Here is an 18,937-nt window from a genome sequence, read left to right as displayed (position 1 = left end):
CAAGTACAAAAAAAAGAAAAAAAAAGAAAAAAAAAAAGGGTGGCGCTGAAGTGTAGCGACGCGCTCTCCCTGGAGAGAGCAACCCGAATTTCACACAGAGAAATCTGTTGTGATAAAAAGAAATACAAATACAAATACAAAAATCATCATAACTATTCCTCGATAGCAGACAGCAGTAAAACCATTCTCACCACCAGCGTTGACAGCTTGACCAAGAAGTACTGCAGCAACGTTTCCATGCGCGTGAAGTGGTTGCTATGGAGATGGCTGGCGGTGGAGCACGTGGTCACCTTCCGCAGATAGCTGGTGACGTCCTCGTGGCTCAGAATGACCGCGGCAGTCTTCGGTTGGACAGGGGATATTGAGCACATGTAGGCAAATACAAACACTTTCTGGATGTGCTTGTAAATGCACAGCAACATACTGTCAGATACTGTATGTATGTTTTCACTGACGTATGTGATGTTTTGCTTTTAACTCCACATCTTTTCACTCTCTGTGATATAAGATGATACACATGTAAGGGTGAATTTGTACCAACAGAGCGAACACACACACACACACACACTCACACCCATATACACACATCACATACAACCACATATGTTCAGTTCAATTCAATTCACGTTTTAAATAGCCCAGGTGACTGCCTCAGACCATCTCAATTTGAACCACACCATTAGGCACACCATATCATTCGGTGCATGGGATCAAAGTCCATAAAACATGGCACCACACTTCCCAGCATACTATCCTCTAACCAAAAAAGCATTCTTTTGAAAAAAAAAAAGAAAAAAAAAAAAAAAAAGAGACTGACCCCACACGTCCAACACAGACCTGTTCTGAAACGCCTCTGTGAATTCTGCAGGCGCAGAGCACCAAGCGACAGAGGGCCAGGAGGAAGCCAACAGGACTGGACTCCCCCACCAGGGGCACCCGCCCTCCCTGCCCATCACAGCCCAGCTCCGGCAGACAGCTCACAGCTTCCCTCCTCTTCCACTCCGACGACAGCAGGACACTGGAAGAGGAACTGGTCACACACACACACACACACACACACACACACACGTATACACATGCATATACATACACTGACAAATTAGAGTAAAAAATAAAAAGATTAAAAAAAAAAGAAATATATACAAATCTTTCATTTCAGCTTCTCTTCTCTTCCATATGGATGAGAGGAGGACTTTAAAGGAGGAAATGCTCTCTCTCTCTCTCTCTCTCTCTCACACACACACACACACACACACACACACACCTCTCAAACCCTGTTTTTCCCACTTATGAAATTTTTTTTAATTTTCTTCTAAAAAGACAGAATCAATGGAGATGATAATCGGTTCAGAGGCCTCAGATAATAAATACCATTTTAGTATTCATTTCTGTTCCTTTTTATTTTACCGATTTAAAAAAAATTTTTTTAATCATAATGCTAATGTAATATGCCTTGAGCTGTATATATTTTTTTTTTTCATGTACGAACAGGCAGAATGACAATCACTGTCTTTATTATTACTCTATCATTATTCTTAAACTATCATCATTCTTCTTTCTTTTGTTGTTAAATGTCTGCCATTTATGCTATATATGACTCAACAGTATACTCAGGGACAAGGCCACCAGCTAAGTGGTTAATAATTCACAGATGACACAAACTACAAGCAAAGGGAACTAACTAGGTTCTGTTGTATTTCTGTGTCCACACACATCAATCTTGAGGTTAAAACAAAAAACGCTGGTTTTGTGTGTGTGTGTGTGTGTGTGTGTGTGTGCGAGGCGCGCATGCGCGTGCTTAGAGTTGACTTCATCAAGATTATAAATATTATTAGTAGTAGTATTTTTATGTATTTATCTATTATTTTTTATTTATTTATTTATTTATCAATCTTTGTTATTTTATTTTATCTATTTTATTTTATTATAGTTTTTTTCTCAGGGCCTGACTAAGTGTGTTGGGTTACGCTGCTGGTCAGGCATCTGCTTGGCAGATGTGGTGTAGCGTATATGGATTTGACCGAACGCAGTGACACCTCCTTGAGCTTCTGATACTGATACTGATACTGTTGAGGTTTAAACTCCCTAGAGCTGAATGGGTTAAGACACATGGTTGGAAGTTGGGTCGGCTTATAATCCCCACCCCCCCCACACCCCCTCCCAAAAAGTTTCAGTTTCGGTTTCAGTAGCTCAAGGAGGCGTCACTGCGTTCGGACAAATCCATATACGCTACACCACATCTGCCAAGCAGATGCCTGACCAGCAGCGTAACCCAACGCGCTTAGTCAGGCCTTGAGAAAAAAAAAATATATATATATATAAAAGAAAAAAAAGAAAAAGAAAAAAGATAAATAAATAAATAAGTAAATAAATAAAATAAATAAATAAATAAATAAAATAAAATAAATAATAATAATATAATTAAAAAAAAAAAAAATAATAATAATGAAAATAAAATAAATAAATAGATAAATTAAAAAAAAACAAAAAACAAAAAACAAAAAAAAAACAATGATAGATAAGCAAATAAATGTTAAAAAAAAGAAAAGAAAAAAAAAGAGATGTATATAGTTTGTGAATGAATAAGTAAATACTCACCACAGACTGGCCACAATAGAAGTGAATCCCCAAGACTTGAGGAAGGGAGCCAGGCTGTTCAGGCAAAACTGTTCAACCTGCTGCACAACATCCACAGCGCTCTGACTGGACTGAAACACAACACGGATGTCAGTGACATTGGGAAAAGATTTTTGACGGGGGCCATGGCCGAATGGTTAAAGCGCTGGACTTTCGATCTGAGGGTCCCAGGTTCGAATCACGGTGACGGCGCCTGGTGGGTAAAGGGTGGAGATTTTTACCATCTCCCAGGTCAACATATGTGCAGACCTGCTAGTGCCTGAACCCCCTTCGTGTGTATATGCAAGCAGAAGATCAAATACGCACGTTAAAGATCCTGTAATCCATGTCAGCGTTCGGTGGGTTATGGAAACAAGAACATACCCAGCATGCACACCCCTGAAAACAGAGTATGGCTGCCTACATGGCGGGGTAAAAACGGTCATACACGTAAAAGCCCACTCGTGTGCATACGAGTGAACGCAGAAGAAGAAGAGGGAAAAGATTTGATTCATCATCAGACATAAAACGAGAGCGCCAAAGAATCGATAGACAGACAGTAAATAAACAAAAACACAAACTTAGCCGTACGCAGAGCACAGGAGCAGGAGTCAAGATGGCTACCCGAAAAAGAGCACGCTAGTCAGGGATGCAAAGGGGAGGTAACCTACTTCAGGAGGTTATCGGCCGTAGCTACTTTTGTTTTCTCCGCATAGGCGGGTAGTAGTTTGCACAGGACAGGGATCAGACCCCTGCTGGAGTCTGCACTAGTGGGTCATGGTTAAGTATGTGTAATTAAATGAAACTTTTAGGTTTCCAGGAACAGTGCTTACCGAGAAAAATTAAAAAAACAACACCCAAAAAACATGTATGTTAAACATCATGAATTACTATGTGATGACAAGTTATACACACCCTGCCGACCATACAGTCCAACATTATAAAATGAACGACAAAAAAATGGGGGGAGGGGGCAGATATTTGTAGTTAAATCTGAAGGAAAACAAAAAAGCACATCCTACTTCAGTGTTTGAGGGCTACAACCTGTTTGTTTGAGTGGGGTTTTAAGTGCATGGCCACAATATTTCTTACCCCATCATGTACTGTACACATCCATACTCTGTCTTCAGGGGTGTGCAAGATGAATGTGCTTTTGATTTCATAACCTACATAACACTGACATGGATTAGATTACGGGATCATTAACATGTGTATCTGATCTTCTGCATGCGTATACAAACAAAAAAAGGGTTTTCACGGCACTAGCAAATCTGTATAACTGTGGATCTGGGAGAGCAGAAAAAATCTCCACCCTTAACCCACCAGGCCCCATAACCGAGATTCGAACCAAGGACCCTCTCAATTGAAAATCTATCACTTTAACCACTCAGCCAATTTGGCCATCAGTGAGGAAGAAGAAAAAAAAAAAAAACCCAAATAAACAAGGAGTACCAATGTGCTTTTGGGGGGCTTTTGCTGGCCATATGTGTAGGTGTGTTTTTTGTTGTTTTTTGGCATGTTAGTGTGTGCACATGCTTGTTCATGTTCATGTATGGAGTACTTGATGCATGCGTGTTTATGTACGTATAACTTTTTATTGTAAATGCCTCAAGCACCCTGCCTGGGATGCAAGAGCACCAATCTGCATTCTTTTTTTCTCACTATTATCAATATTAGAATTATCATTACTATCATTATTACTGCTAATACCATCATCATCATCATCATTATAACTATTGTTATTATCATTATTATTATCATCATTATCATTATTTTATTTATCAATATTAAAATTATCATTACTATTTTCATCATTATTACTACTACTACTACTACTATCATCATCATCATCATCATAACTATTGTTATTATCATTATTATTATTATCATTATCATTATTTTATTTATCAATATTAAAATTATCATTACTATTATTATCATTATTACTACTACTATCATCATCATCATCATTATAACTATTGTTATTATCATTATTATTATCATCATTATCATTATTTTATTTATCAATATCAGAATTATCATTACTATTATTATCATCATTACTACTACTACTACTACTACTACTACTACTACTACTACTACCATCATCATCATTATAACTATTGTTATTATCATTATTATTATCATCTTTATCATTATTTTATTTATCAATATTAGAATTATCATTACTATCATTATCATTATTACTACTACTACTACTATCATCATCATCATTATAACTATTGTTATTTTCATTATTATTATCATCATTATCATTATTTTATTTATCAGTATTAGAATTATCATTACTATTATTATCATTATTACTACTACTACTACTACTACTACTACTACTACTATCATCATCATCATTATAACTATTGTTATTATCATTATCATCATTATTTTATTTATCAGTATTAGAATTATCATTACTATTATTATCATCATTACTACTACTACTACTACTACTACTACTACTACTACCATCATCATCATTATAACTATTGTTATTATCATTATTATTATCATCATTATCATTATTTTATTTATCAATATTAGAATTATCATTACTATCATTATCATTATCACTACTACTACTACTATCATCATCATCATTATAACTATTGTTATTATCATTATTATTATCATCTTTATCATTATTTTATTTATCAATATTAGAATTATCATTACTATCATTATCATTATTACTACTACTACTACTATCATCATCATCATTATAACTATTGTTATTTTCATTATTATTATCATCATTATCATTATTTTATTTATCAGTATTAGAATTATCATTACTATTATTATCATTACGACCACTACTATCATCATCATCATCATTACTATTGTTATTATCATCATTATTATTATAACTATTGTTACTTTACCATCATCCTCATCGTTTATAAGCAAACAGAACAAGCAGATACGAAACATGGAGGACTGACTCACCTGCCCTTCCCACTTGCTGTAGAACGTGGCCATGAAATTCACACACACTGCTGGAAACTGCAGGCTGGGTTTCTGCGGTGGAAACAGAAACATGTAGTTATTTTTTGTCATAGACAGAAACATGCAGTTATTTTGTCAGAGACAGGTGTTTGAAAAATGCTGATTCTTGTCTGCACGCAAACATGTATATGCAACCATGCGTGCAGAAACACAAACACACACAACACACACACACACACACACACACACACACACACACACACATGCATGCAAGCACACAAACACATTTAAAGTGTGCAAAAGCTAATATTCACATATGCACACACATTACTTGGAATGTGTGTATAAACACTCATGAAAGTATACATGAACACATGATTCTAAGTTCCGTTTTAAAACACATAATCATATGAAAAGACATCACAAGAATGAAAGAAGAATGCAAAATATGCATGTTCATGTACACACACACACACACACATCAAAGAAATGAAAGAAGAATGCAAAACATGCATGCTCATGTACACACACACACATAAACACACAAGAGCGTGCACACACACGAACCCCCCCCCCCCCACCCCCCCACACACAAACACATTCACTCATTGCATTCAAGCAGACAAACATCTTCCTAGTTTCATCACCTACATTCCTTCAAACAAAACTGACACGGTTTGATCACACATTACCTGTTGCGTGTAGTTCTCAGCCAGGTGAGTCAAGCACTGTTCAGCGCACAGTCTGACCAAAGGGCGCAGGCTCTCCACCTGACTCCAATTGATGGAGCTGGTCACAGAGGTTTCTGTGTATGCTGCTTGACTGTGATGTACATATATATAAAACACAGTTTCAGTTTCAGTTTCAGTAGCTCAAGGAGGCGTCACTGCGTTCGGACAAATCCATATACGCTACACCACATCTGCCAAACAGATGCCTGACCAGCAGCATAACCCAACGCGCTTAGTCAGGCCTTGAGAAAAAAAACAAACAACGCAGACACATGTAGACTGTTATGGGCTACAGTTTACAAGCACATGCATGCACACATGTAAACATAAAGGTAATTATTAACAAATAGTAAAGAGAGGTAACTCTCTCCAGTCAAAAGGTACGCAACTTCAAGTGAGTGCTGCTTACGCTACCGATTCAGCTAGCACGCATGTAAATAAAAGGTACACTGGAACAAACCCAGACACTTCCTCAAAATAAAGAAAAGGAAACGCCGGTCCTGTCCTTATACCGATTATCTGACATGTGCACACAGCAGCAAACACAGAAGAAATGTGCAAATACAAATAAGCTTCCATTCAAGAATGGCAAAGCCTCTTTCATCCTGAACAAGCCACATAGAACACATGGACAATACAGAACAAACACATGGTTGCCTCAGTGGTTTTTCAACTGGAAAATAACAAACAATGAGGCCAGGAGATTAAATGAATAGCAAATAGTAAAGAGCGGTAACTTTCTCCATTCACAAGGTAAAGATATCATAAAGATAATTACAATGTAATGACGTACAGTTCATAAACATAAAGAAAACTATATTGTGATGGTATACAGTTTACACATCAGTTTATACATCAACAATCTACACTGGTACCAGTTTAGACATCAACAATAAGTCAACCAACATATCAATATTCCATATGAATAAATCATAAATCAACCAACATATTAATATCCTATATGAACCAATCAAAAATCAACCAACATATTGATATTCCATATGAACCAATCAAAAAAATCAACCAGCCAATCAATCATGAACAAATCCAATCGCAATCAATCTGTGCATCAACGAAACCAACAGACCAGTCAGGAAGGAAAGCGTCGCCAGCAACAAACTACACGCCTCCTCTCCTTCCCTCTCCCTACTAGTCTGACCCAATCATGCTCAAACCCCAAACCGCAGTCTTCTCCCCTCCCTCCCAGTTCCTATACCTCACCCTCCACACAACTCTCCCCTCCCTAGATGAGGTGCAGGGTAATGTGTGTGTGTGTGTGGGGGGATGGGGCTCATGTACGTTTTATGTGTATTTGACTGTGCTTTCATATCTGTGAAACTGCATGTTTGGCACATATCTGTTATGCATGTGTGGGTGTATGTGTGAATGTGTGTCTTCATTTTTACATTTATTTGCTTATTTATCATCATTGTTGTCTTATTTATTTATTTGTTTGTTTATTATTATTATTATTATTATTATTATTATTATCACTAGCTTTTTTCATATTATAATTATTATTTATTTATTTATCTATTTATGCATTTATTTACTTATTTATGTATGCTTATCTATTATTTATTCACTTTTTTTTCTTTTTTTTTTTTTCAAGGCCTGACTAAGTGCGTTGGGCTACGCCGTTGGTCAGGCATCTGCTTGGCAGATGTGGTGTAGCGTATATGGATTTGTCCGAATGCAGTGACGCCTCCTTGAGTTACTGAAACTGAAATCTCCCCTCCCTCCCTCCCTTCCCAATGTTATGTTCACATACAAAGATAAACAATGGACACAGCACCCACCTCTGGCTGAATCCCGGCCTGACAGGAGGGCTGGCGGCCACAGGTACCACCCCTTCCAGCGCCGACAGAAAGAGAACGTCTCTCTCCATGGGCTGCTGGCCGCTGACGTTTGTCAGCCTCGACATCAGGGCCGTCAGCTGATCCATCAGGGGCTGATAAATCTTCCTACAGGTGTGGAGAAAGTGACAAAAGATAAATAGAATAAAAACGATCGTAACAATAATCATGATAATGATGATAGCAATAATGATAATTATAACAATAATGATGATGATAATGATGATAATAATAAAAATATTCATATGGCACTGAGTCTTATGCAGAGACAAATCAAAGCACTTACACATCTGTCGCTTACATGCATGCACAGCTCATATTCAGAGGAATGAATGACAGATGAGGGAAGGCGATAAGCACATTTGCGTGGGGCAAGACAAGAACCTATTTCTTGGACTGTATGATAAATCAAGCCCTGTGTTTGTCTTACTTTCATGGTTTCATTCAGCCTAAGATGTTTTTTGGTTTTTTTTTTACTTCCTTTTTTTCCAGGCTCAACCTTTGTCATGTTCATGTGCGCTTCACTTTGGACTCGACCATGGGCTATGTTGTGTTGAGTGGCAATGCATTCTCCTTGCGAGAGCAGCCTGAATTTCATTTAAAGAGAAATGTGTGTGACAAAGAAATAACATAACACAATACGATATTGTACACTCCCTCTCCCACCTCCCCCGCCCCCCCACACACACCCACCCAAAACACCCACAAACAAACCCACAGTATTAACTCACAGGAAGACATCAGCTGCCAGTCCATAGGACAGAAGGATTCTCCACGTGATCAAGCTTTCCTTCTGAAGACTCTCAGCCTCCATTGGCGACAGCAGCAAACAACTGAAACAACACAACACACAACATAACTGTCATCACCAGGCAGGCAGCTGAGTATGCCCCGTTTCGCCGACAACGAATCACAAGAAGGCATCGATGAAAAAAACTGAAAGTTTCAGTTTCAGTTTCAGTAGCTCAAGGAGGCGTCACTGCGTTCGGACAAATCCATATACGCTACACCACATCTGCCAAGCAGATGCCTGACCAGCAGCGTAACCCAACGCGCTTAGTCAGGCCTTGAGAAAAAAAAAAGAAAAAAAAGATAAGCTTATATAAATAAATAAATAAATAAATAATTACGATATAAAAAAAAGGTAGTAGTAATGAAAATAATAATAAAATAATATTAATAATAATAAATAATTAATTAAATAAATAAGACAACAATGATGATAAATAAGCAAATAAATGTAAAACATGAAGACACATATTCACACATACACCCACACATGCATAACAGATATGCACCAAACACGCAGTTTCACAGATATGAAAGCACAGTCAAATACATATAAATGTACATGAGCACACACACACACACACACACACACCACATTACCCTGCACCTCCTCTACCCCCCTCCTCCACACACTCATTTCTAGTCTATATATCGCAGCTTCCACAGCACACACACACACACACACACACACACACACACACACACAGATGAACGCTTACTTGTACAAGCACACACACTGAAAAGAGGTGGTAACTGTGAGGTCTTCCTCTTGAGCATGGCCTGAAGACAACTGACACACAAAACTTTCTGAGGGGTGTGTGTGGCCTAAAGATGACTGATATTGGAAGCTTCTTGTGGGACGTTCATTTATGTGTTCGTTCGTTCTTTTGCTTAACGTCTATCCACATTTTGGTGATTTTAGAGGAAGATCTGTCATCTCCCCCACATTACCCATGCCTTAAATCATCACTGCTTTCCCCGTTTCTCTCTCTCCTCAATTAGCATAAAAAAAAAATAAATAAAAAATAAAAAATATATATATATATATATATATATATATATATATAAATAAAATAAAACAAACTAACTAGTCAACCAGCAGAATTACAACAAAGAGCCGACTGGGCTCCAAATTAAACTCAGAACTATTTCAAACACACGTTGATTATCATGTAAGACATTTCTAATGGAAGCAGATCTGATGGAACTGCAGATTTTGTAAATGACAGAGGTAAATATGGTTTTAACTGTTCACATTTATGGATGATATGCATGGGGGTAATTTCACTGCCGCAAACGCCAAGTCACATTAGAAGTATATTTTGTTTTTATGGCATCCAGTTGTAGTCTGTATATTGGTGGCGACTGACTGGTAAGCCTTCTGCTACTGTGATGTCCTTTTGTTTTAAAAGAAAACATGCAATCAGTTTTGCGCGAGTTATTGTCAGTATTTTCTTTGTCACGGTAGGCAATCAGTTTTGCACGAGCTGTTGTCAGTATTTTCTTTGCCAGGGTCAGACTCCTGTTTTAGTTTACTGACATGGTTCCAGCAAGTTTTCTCCAGTAGAGAATAACCTTCTTGTAGTGAATATGGAATACGAATTTCTGTGGCATTGTAAATGTTCATTGCACCGTTTTTCGCACAACGATCCACCCGCATTCCTGTGTGAAATCATGTAAGTGTCACTGTATTACTTACTTATTCACTTAACCCATTCAACCCAGGGCAGTGTACAGCCTAGGCAGACTGCCATGCAATACTGATGCCGAAAAAGAAATGAAGAAAGTGTACTGTTTTTCCTCCAAAGTATGCGTGGACACATCCGGAAATAGTGCAGGAGTTAGTTCCCTTTCTCTGCAGTTCCTGCATATGTTGAAAGGTGAAAATCATTTGAATGAAACAAATTTTGAATTATTCAATCAATTAATCAACTAACCAATTACATTTTTTTCAAAGATACTCACTCAGTACTAACAGCCAGGTAGCCCATCAGAGTGCTGTAAATGCAACTGAATTAATTAATCACTCAATCACTCTTTTTTTCTTTTTTTTTAAAGTTACTCACTCAGTACTGACAGCGAGGTAGCCCAACAAAATGTTCTGAAGAGAGTACGTGGAGTCCAGGACTGAGGCGATGTGTCGTCCAGCCTGACACAGACTGCCCGCCAGTCGCATGGCAGCGGCCAGAGGTCTGCCGTACACGCTGGACACTGCTTTATGATCACTGGCTGCAGAAAATATTTCAATGATGTGTTGTTGTAGTTGTTTTTGTTTTTTGGTGTGTATTTTTTATCTGTGCTTCATCTGTGCAGTGCTCTGAGTAGTTCTTGTAGCATGAAAAAAGGTGCACATGCACACACACACACACACACACGCATGACACTGTATTACTGGTGTCATGTACATTATCATATCATATTGTATAATCTTATTGTATCGCACACTTTCAAATCTGTCTAAGCCTTTACCTGCATCTCAAGTGTCAAAGAAGGAACTGTTTGTTATGCGCTGTGAAATTCAGTGCAATTTGATATCTTTCCAAATTAAGTGACACTAGTTCAAACTGTTGCATGTTCTTGCACTTGCTGTATTATTGGGCTGCAGAACTAGACTAAACGAAACTGTAAAAGACTAAATGATGTTGTACTAAACCAAACAACATTGTGGTGTATGATGAGGAATCAAATCATCACACACACACACACACACACACACACACACGTATGCAAACACTCACAAGCACCACTCACACTTTGGAAATAGAAAAATGAACATGGGACTTAGAAGTACTAACAAGACAATTACATGCAAAATGACCTGATCATTTGCATGTCATTGTTATTTCTTTACTTTTATTTTCGTATCGTGTACAAAAAATTCTATCAAACAATACTTTCATATAAAAACAGGATACTGTACTATACACTGTAATATAATACTTACCCTGTGCAACCCAAGTGATGGGTAAAAAGTTGTGAAAGATCAGATTCATCAGCTTTGTGTTTCGTGAGATCTGCAAATAAAATATGATTATTAAGACCACAAATAATTTGGTTCTAGGTTTGTGGGGATAATTCTGATTCTCACAATCTCAGTTTCTAACAGTTCAACAATAGGGAATAACACAGTCTCTCATGGAATGATAATCAACTGTCTTGGAAGGACAAGCTCTATCATGAAACAGCAATCAAACACACATATAAAACAGGGGTATAATTATCATCTATTTTTCTTTAAATTCATCAAGCAGCATATATACATAAATTTTACGAAGACAAACTGTTTCTTCTATTGTCAACTGTGATCATCTGCACTCAAACAATAACTGTTATCCCTTCATTTACCATAAAGTTCAGTCTATTGAGAGCACTGGTATATATGCTGCACCCACTAAATTTTGGAAAAAAAATTGAAATTTATGCATACATAAGCCGCACCGGTTTATAAACAACACTTATTTCCGGTACTGGAACACATACTGATACTACAGAAAAGCTGTCAATACTGTAGGTTATGAAATAAACACAAGCGGGAACAACACAAAGAAAAGCAAGCGAAAATACTGCTAGTGCCACAAAAAAATAATAAATAAACACAACGAAAATAAGATCCATAATTTTGGGATAGTCACATTTATTCAACGTCATCCTGCTCACTGAATCCACTAAAATCTTCGTCTTCAGTGTCCGAGTTGAAGAGAACCAGCACAGCTTCCTCCGCCATCTTGTCAATGACTTCAGCCTCGCTTTCACTTCATGAACATGAAGGTGGAGGTCGCTCCTGGTTCATCGCTTGCGCTGTCGTCTGCTAGGTCGATCGCCTTCAATTTGAAGGCTGCACCATAGGCATAACGTCGCGTTTTCAGCATGATGAGGGTGTACGCTTGAGCAGAGTGGAACTGAATGCTGATCTGAAGGCTTTAATGTGTGCGGATTTGATTTATAAAACGTGAACAGTTAGAACACTATCCTGAAGCTCATCCAAAAATTCATGGACAGAAATCATGGTTTTGGTGAGTTGAAGGGCAGCTGAGAATAGACACTCCCAGGATCGTTAAAATCCGCAAATAAGCCGCATCATTGTATAAGCCGCAGAGGCTGAAGCTGGGGTAAAAAGTCGCGGCTTATAGACCGAACTTTACGGTACTTAATTTTTTTTTTTTTTTTTTTTACATATGAACAATAAAAAGGCAATACCTACATTCATCAAATATGCTTCCATACCTGCTTATTTAAATATCATCCCTCATGAAACATTATAACAATTCCCTTTTGTGTCCTCCTTAGCCCAGAGGAGTACTTAGATGGTAGCAGAGAAAAAGGACAGAAAACTGATCACGCTGTTAGCCAGAGTATGTCACTGAGGTGTGAACATACACATAATTAGAATTATCATCCGTTCGAAAAATTGATTTCTTGCCTTAATCCATCAGTACAGATGTTAAGTATGTTGGGTTTTGTTTTGTTTTTTCATGAACCGAGGGCATTTATCTTGTTGGTCATTAGAAAAGAAAATTAAGAGAAAAAGCATTCACATCTTCTTACCTCACAAAACCACTCATACCCATTTCTACTCCAAAGTTTATCAGCAAGAAAGCGAAACAAATGAACTAAAATATCTGATAAACAATATCCTATTATCCATTCTGCTTCACAAAAAAAAACAACCCCAAAAACAAAAAAAAAAAAACCCCAAAACAACCAGTACCTCATAGGCCATCTGTGTGCTATGGCGAGCCACGCGGGTCAGAATGCAGAGAATGCACACAACCGTTGGGGCCTGAGGTTGGCGTGTGTCCAGGATGTAGAACAGACGCTCCTGTAGCATCATGCGGCTCATCAGACCCTGAGACAAACAACGAGAAAAAAACAGCTGGAAACTTCTGAACAATGCACTGTTACCATCCAGAAGAGAACATAAACTAACAAGACAAGGAAAAAACCCACAAACAAACAAAAAACAAAACTGAAACTTCTTCTTCTGCGTTCACTCGTATGCACACAAGTGGGCTTTTACGTGTATGACCGTTTTTACCCCGCCATGTAGGCAGCCATACTCTGTTTTCGGGGGTGTGCATGCTGGGTATGTTCTTGTTTCCATAACCCACCGAACGCTGACATGGATTACAGGATCTTTAATGTGCGTATTTGATCTTCTGCTTGCATATACACACGAAGGGGGTTCAGGCACTAGCAGGTCTGCACATATGTTGACCTGGGAGATCGTAAAAATCTCCACCCTTTACCCACCAGGCGCCGTCACCGTGATTCGAACCCGGGACCCTCAGATTGACAGTCCAACGCTTTAACCACTCGGCTATTGCGCCCGTCAAAAACTGAAACAATATCAATGAATAATGATGGATTTTAGGTCACAACAGCGGACACGCTTTATATTTGTAATTGGTGACAAAAATGAGAAGTTTGTATTATACTCCCAATTTGTTTAAATATACTGTGCCATGTCAAACAGATGCAAACCAGGCCTTTCAGTTTGCTCCACTTGGCCATTATTTTGCGGCAACTCAGTGATAAGACGTCTCGCTAAAAGTTCACCATATCAAACGCCATTTCCGGGTGGAGTTAATTACTCATTGCTATGGCCACCATTTCTGAGACACGTACTTTAAAATTTCAGATCCTATATTCCTTCACTGGTTTTAGCTTTCTTCAGATATTTTGCAAGTCCTGTTGTAGTGGTCTGAAACGTAATAACACCCCTTTTCTATGAGAGATTTATGAAAACATGCAAAGTATGCCCAGTACCAAACCTTACCTTCTCTGAAAATGTGCCAGCTGAAGAAGAAAAATATCAGAATCTAAACAAACTGTGTTTGCCAGCACCACCTACATAATTCACTTATTTCATCCTCTGTATCACTCTCTCCATGGCACTCGGCACCTGTATCAAGTCTCTCTTGGCCACTTCAGCATCAGTTTCTTCCACTTTGCTGTCTTCGTCTTCTTCCGTCTTGCTCTTCGCCATCTGTTCCACAGTGGCTGGGGGGACCATGGCCGGCACACAATTCCCCTGGTACCACGGAGACACCCGATCCAGCGCAGCCTGGAAGAAAGCAGCAGTTTTCAGTTTCAGTTTCAGCTTCTCAAGTCCTGCTGTAGTGGTCTGAAACGTAATAACACCCCTTTTCTATGAGAGATTTATGAAAACATGCAAAGTATGCCCCACTTTAGCAAGTAGGCGCCACTGCCTTCGGACAAATCCATATACGCTACAACACATCTGCTAGGCAGATGCCTCACCAGCAGCATAACCCAACGCGCTTAGTTAGACCTCGAGTGCATGTATATATATATATATATATATGTATGTACCTATCAGAGTGGATTTCTTTTTGCCACAGGTTAACACTCTTTTTTGCTGCCATGGGTTCTTTTTCAGACAGAAACACAGACAGAGGTAAAGAAAAATGAAGACAAAAGTGAGACGGACAGAAACTGAAACAAAACTACCCACCTCATCTGCAGGATTGCACACAAGAGCACACAAGGCAGAGACGGCGGCAGCCACAGCAGCGTCCACCGAGTCATCGCAGGCCCACCTCAGCAAGAAGATGACCCCGGCATCCAACAGGCTTGGGATGATGGGGGTCTGAATGAGGTCATCCAGTGACCCTTCTTTCGCCTTCAAAGTAATAACAAAGACAATGTCTGTTTGAAAGTTGAAATAAAAAACAAAAACAAAAAAAAAACAAAAAAAAAACCAAACAAAAACCCCCCAGTAAAACAAAAAAGCTAAAATCAACCAATAAAAGCAATAATGTATTTTCCACTAAAAAAGAAAAAAACAAAAACAATTTAAACATCTTCCATTGAACCCAAAGCATAAGAGAACAAACACACACACACACAAAAACAAAACACCAACTGACAGGCTGACAAACAGCTTGCTAAGTAAGCTATTGTTTGTCTTCAGCAGGACTGGTGTCCTGTGTATGTTGAACCAGAAAATGCACACAACTGAACACCACCAAAAGTGACTAATCAGCAGTGCAGGGTCTCCTCCAGTGTGTGGCCTCCTGGTGGACTGGACATAGTTCCCTGTGCGCTGCCAGTGCTGAGACTGCAGTGAGGCGTGGTTAAGTATGTGGTATGAGCGGTGAGGGAGTAATGCCACTTAAAACAGTGCTGATGATGAGACAGAAAGAAGCAAAACAAGAGAGGCAAGGCCTTTCAAGACTCACTTGTGATAAATTAAGTCCCCTAGCATTAATTACAGAGTAATTTCCCTTTTTTTTTACTATCTGCACCAAACCGTTTGCAAAATAAATAAAAATTCCATGCTTAGGAAAAGAAGTTCCTGTTTGAACAAAAAATGATAATAATGACTCCTCTTGTTGTTGTGTCAGAATAAGAGGTCAAAGTGCCAAGTTTAGAGAATACAAAAAATATAAAAATATAACAGTAAATGCAGTTTGCATAGAATTAGGCTTCTTTTTTAAAAAATTTTTGTGCCCATCCCAGAGGTGCAATATTGTTTTAAACAAGATGACTGGAAAGAACTGAATGTGTCCTATTTTTATGCCAAATTTGGTGTCAACTGACAAAGTATTTGCAGAGAAAATGTCAATGTTAAAGTTTACCACAGACACACGGACACACACACACACACACACACACAGACAACCGAACACTGGGTTAAAACATAGACTCACTTTGTTTACACAATTGAGTCAAAAAAAGACAAACAACGAACAAAAATCAAACAAAAAAGCAAGCTGACAGGGAAAAACAACAATAACAACAAAACACACACACACAAAAAAAAAAACCCAGCAGAGTATTTTCTGCCTCCAGCTCACTTTGTGTATGATGCTGCTGAGTGTGCCAAGGGCCAGAACCCTCTGCTGAATGTTAGTGCTGCGTGCCAGTTGGAACAACTCCCCGATGCTGTATCCGGCTCTCTGCCAACAAAACGTTACATGCCCCTGTGACGGTCTGCATACAAACGTACAGTATACCACTTACAAGGAATGAAAGATGTAATTTTGATCATTTTTTTTTACACAAGCATCCTTTATCAATTCTGTATTCTAATTCATTTCCTTATTTGTTTAGATTATTTATCTTACTTCATTTTCACACACACACACACACGCACACGCACACACACATACACACACCCCCTCCCCCCAAAAAATAGTTTGAGTATCATTTCCTCACATTTACACACCTCTGGCTCATCACCATGGTGATGCAATCCTCTGTTGACAGGAATGTCGGCATCGGCTGCAATCACGTTGCCCTGGAAGTCAAACCTGGCTTGCTGACCCGTCTGAAAAAATATATATGTTAAACGTAAACTGATCAGTAGCATAATCACATAGGCATTCCATGCATTTTCTTCAACATATGTAAACACCTAAAAACACAATTTGGAATTTGGAGATACCTGAGCGAAATACCAGAAATGAAAACTTCCTGAAGGGACTGATTGTTACTTAAAATAATTCTTACCAGTAACAATAAAGCACAGAACAGCTTGATTTTGAATACAACCTGGGGACATAAGGTAGACTTCAATATGTAAAAAAACACAAATTAAAGTAAAACATTGTACATCACCAAAAAACAACAACAAAAAAACCTGAGATGGTACCTTCTTTAAGAAGGAAAAGAAGAAAGAAGAAAGAAAGGAAGCAAGAAAGTACAGGCAGGCAGTTGAGTAAGTAGGAAGGTAGGTAGATAGGTAGCTTCTAAGGGAAGTGAGCAGGTTGGCATTTGTTTGATTCATCAAATTTGTATTTGTATTTCTTTTCATCACAACAGATTTCTGTGTGTGAAATTCGGGCTGCTCTCCCCAGGGAGAGCGTGTCACTACACAACAGCGCCACCCTTTTTTTTTTTTTTTTTTTCCTGCGTGCAGTTTCATTTATTTTTCATATCGAAGTGGATTTTTCTGCAGAATTTTGCCAGGAACAACCCTTTTGTTGCCGTGGGTTCTTTTACATGTGCTATGCTGCACATGGACCCTCAGTTTATCGTCTCATCCGAATGACTAGCATCCAGACCACCACTCAAGGTCTAGTGGAAGGGGAGATAATATCAGCAGCTGAGCCGTGATTTGAACCAGCGCGCTCAGATTCTCTCGCTTCCTAGGCGGACGTGTTACCTCTAGGCCATCACTCCACAAATAAGTCATTCATTAAAAAAAAAAAAAAAAAAAAGGCAATCAGGAAAAAGAAACCCATGATCAAACAAAAACATGAAGCACGGGACCAGCCGCCATGAAGTGGTTAGCGTTGTGGATTGACGGCTGGAAGGACGCAGGTTCGAATCCCAGTGGAGGTGGGTTTTTCGGCCTGTGGCCGGCTCCTACCCAGAGTTGAGTGTGCTGTGGGCTTAAATGGGGAGACCGGGACCACACAGTCGAGTGTCATCCACTTCAAGGATGCGTCTTTGGGTGTGTTGCTCTAATTACCTGAACAACAATGTAAGTGTCTGTATCTCTCGGGCCTGGTTAACACCGGGATATCATTATGACAGTTTCAGTTTCAGTTTCAGTAGCTCAAGGAGGTGTCACTGCATTCGGAAAAATCCATATACGCTACACCACATCTGCCAAGCAGATGCCTGACCAGCAGCGTAACCCAACGCGCTTAGTCAGGCCAATATAAACAAAATAGTCCCAAAATCTGTGGCCTTTCATGCCCTGCTCTCATGGTGACCTCAGTTTCGATACCCCTCCACTTCCGTGCTTGGGGTGAGTCCTGTCAATGTCATCAGTGTCGGCAGATTCATGGGGGGCTGTTGTTTGAGGGACGTGGTGGCGGTCTCCACTCTGGGAGGGACAATCACTCAGTCTGGCTCCGCGACTAAGCCATTATTGTCGTTAGTAGGGGGCTTAGTAGGTTGTGTCCTAAGTACGTTAAAACAGAACAGGCACCACTGAACACCACCGAAGTGACTCAGCAGCAGTGCAGGGTCTCTGGTGTGTGGCCTCCTGGCGACCTAACACCG

At 39.1% G+C, this 18,937-nt stretch overlaps 1 protein-coding gene across 2 annotated transcripts in view; it reads right to left on the bottom strand.

Annotated features, from left to right (window-relative positions):
* The window catches only part of LOC143280901 (RNA polymerase II-associated protein 1-like), a 47,846-nt gene that overhangs the window by 17,197 nt on the left and 11,712 nt on the right, over positions 1–18,937 (bottom strand). For both annotated transcript variants that reach the window (XM_076585678.1, XM_076585679.1), the window contains exons 10-23: positions 17,151–17,252; positions 16,780–16,881; positions 15,435–15,602; positions 14,862–15,023; positions 13,668–13,805; positions 11,904–11,973; positions 11,026–11,188; positions 8,902–9,003; positions 8,114–8,278; positions 6,276–6,405; positions 5,584–5,655; positions 2,599–2,708; positions 838–1,030; positions 192–341 (exon numbers count right to left, since the gene is read on the bottom strand). In XM_076585678.1, the coding sequence (XP_076441793.1) occupies positions 192–341; positions 838–1,030; positions 2,599–2,708; positions 5,584–5,655; positions 6,276–6,405; positions 8,114–8,278; positions 8,902–9,003; positions 11,026–11,188; positions 11,904–11,973; positions 13,668–13,805; positions 14,862–15,023; positions 15,435–15,602; positions 16,780–16,881; positions 17,151–17,252 (1,827 nt within the window). The remainder of the gene's footprint in view (positions 1–191; positions 342–837; positions 1,031–2,598; positions 2,709–5,583; positions 5,656–6,275; positions 6,406–8,113; positions 8,279–8,901; positions 9,004–11,025; positions 11,189–11,903; positions 11,974–13,667; positions 13,806–14,861; positions 15,024–15,434; positions 15,603–16,779; positions 16,882–17,150; positions 17,253–18,937) is intronic.

The sequence above is a fragment of the Babylonia areolata genome, chromosome 4 (assembly GCF_041734735.1).
Source record: "Babylonia areolata isolate BAREFJ2019XMU chromosome 4, ASM4173473v1, whole genome shotgun sequence".
Taxonomy (NCBI): Eukaryota; Metazoa; Mollusca; class Gastropoda; order Neogastropoda; family Buccinidae; genus Babylonia; species Babylonia areolata.
The sequence above is the reverse complement of the archived record's forward strand: the minus strand, read 5'-3'. Positions and strand labels throughout refer to the sequence as shown.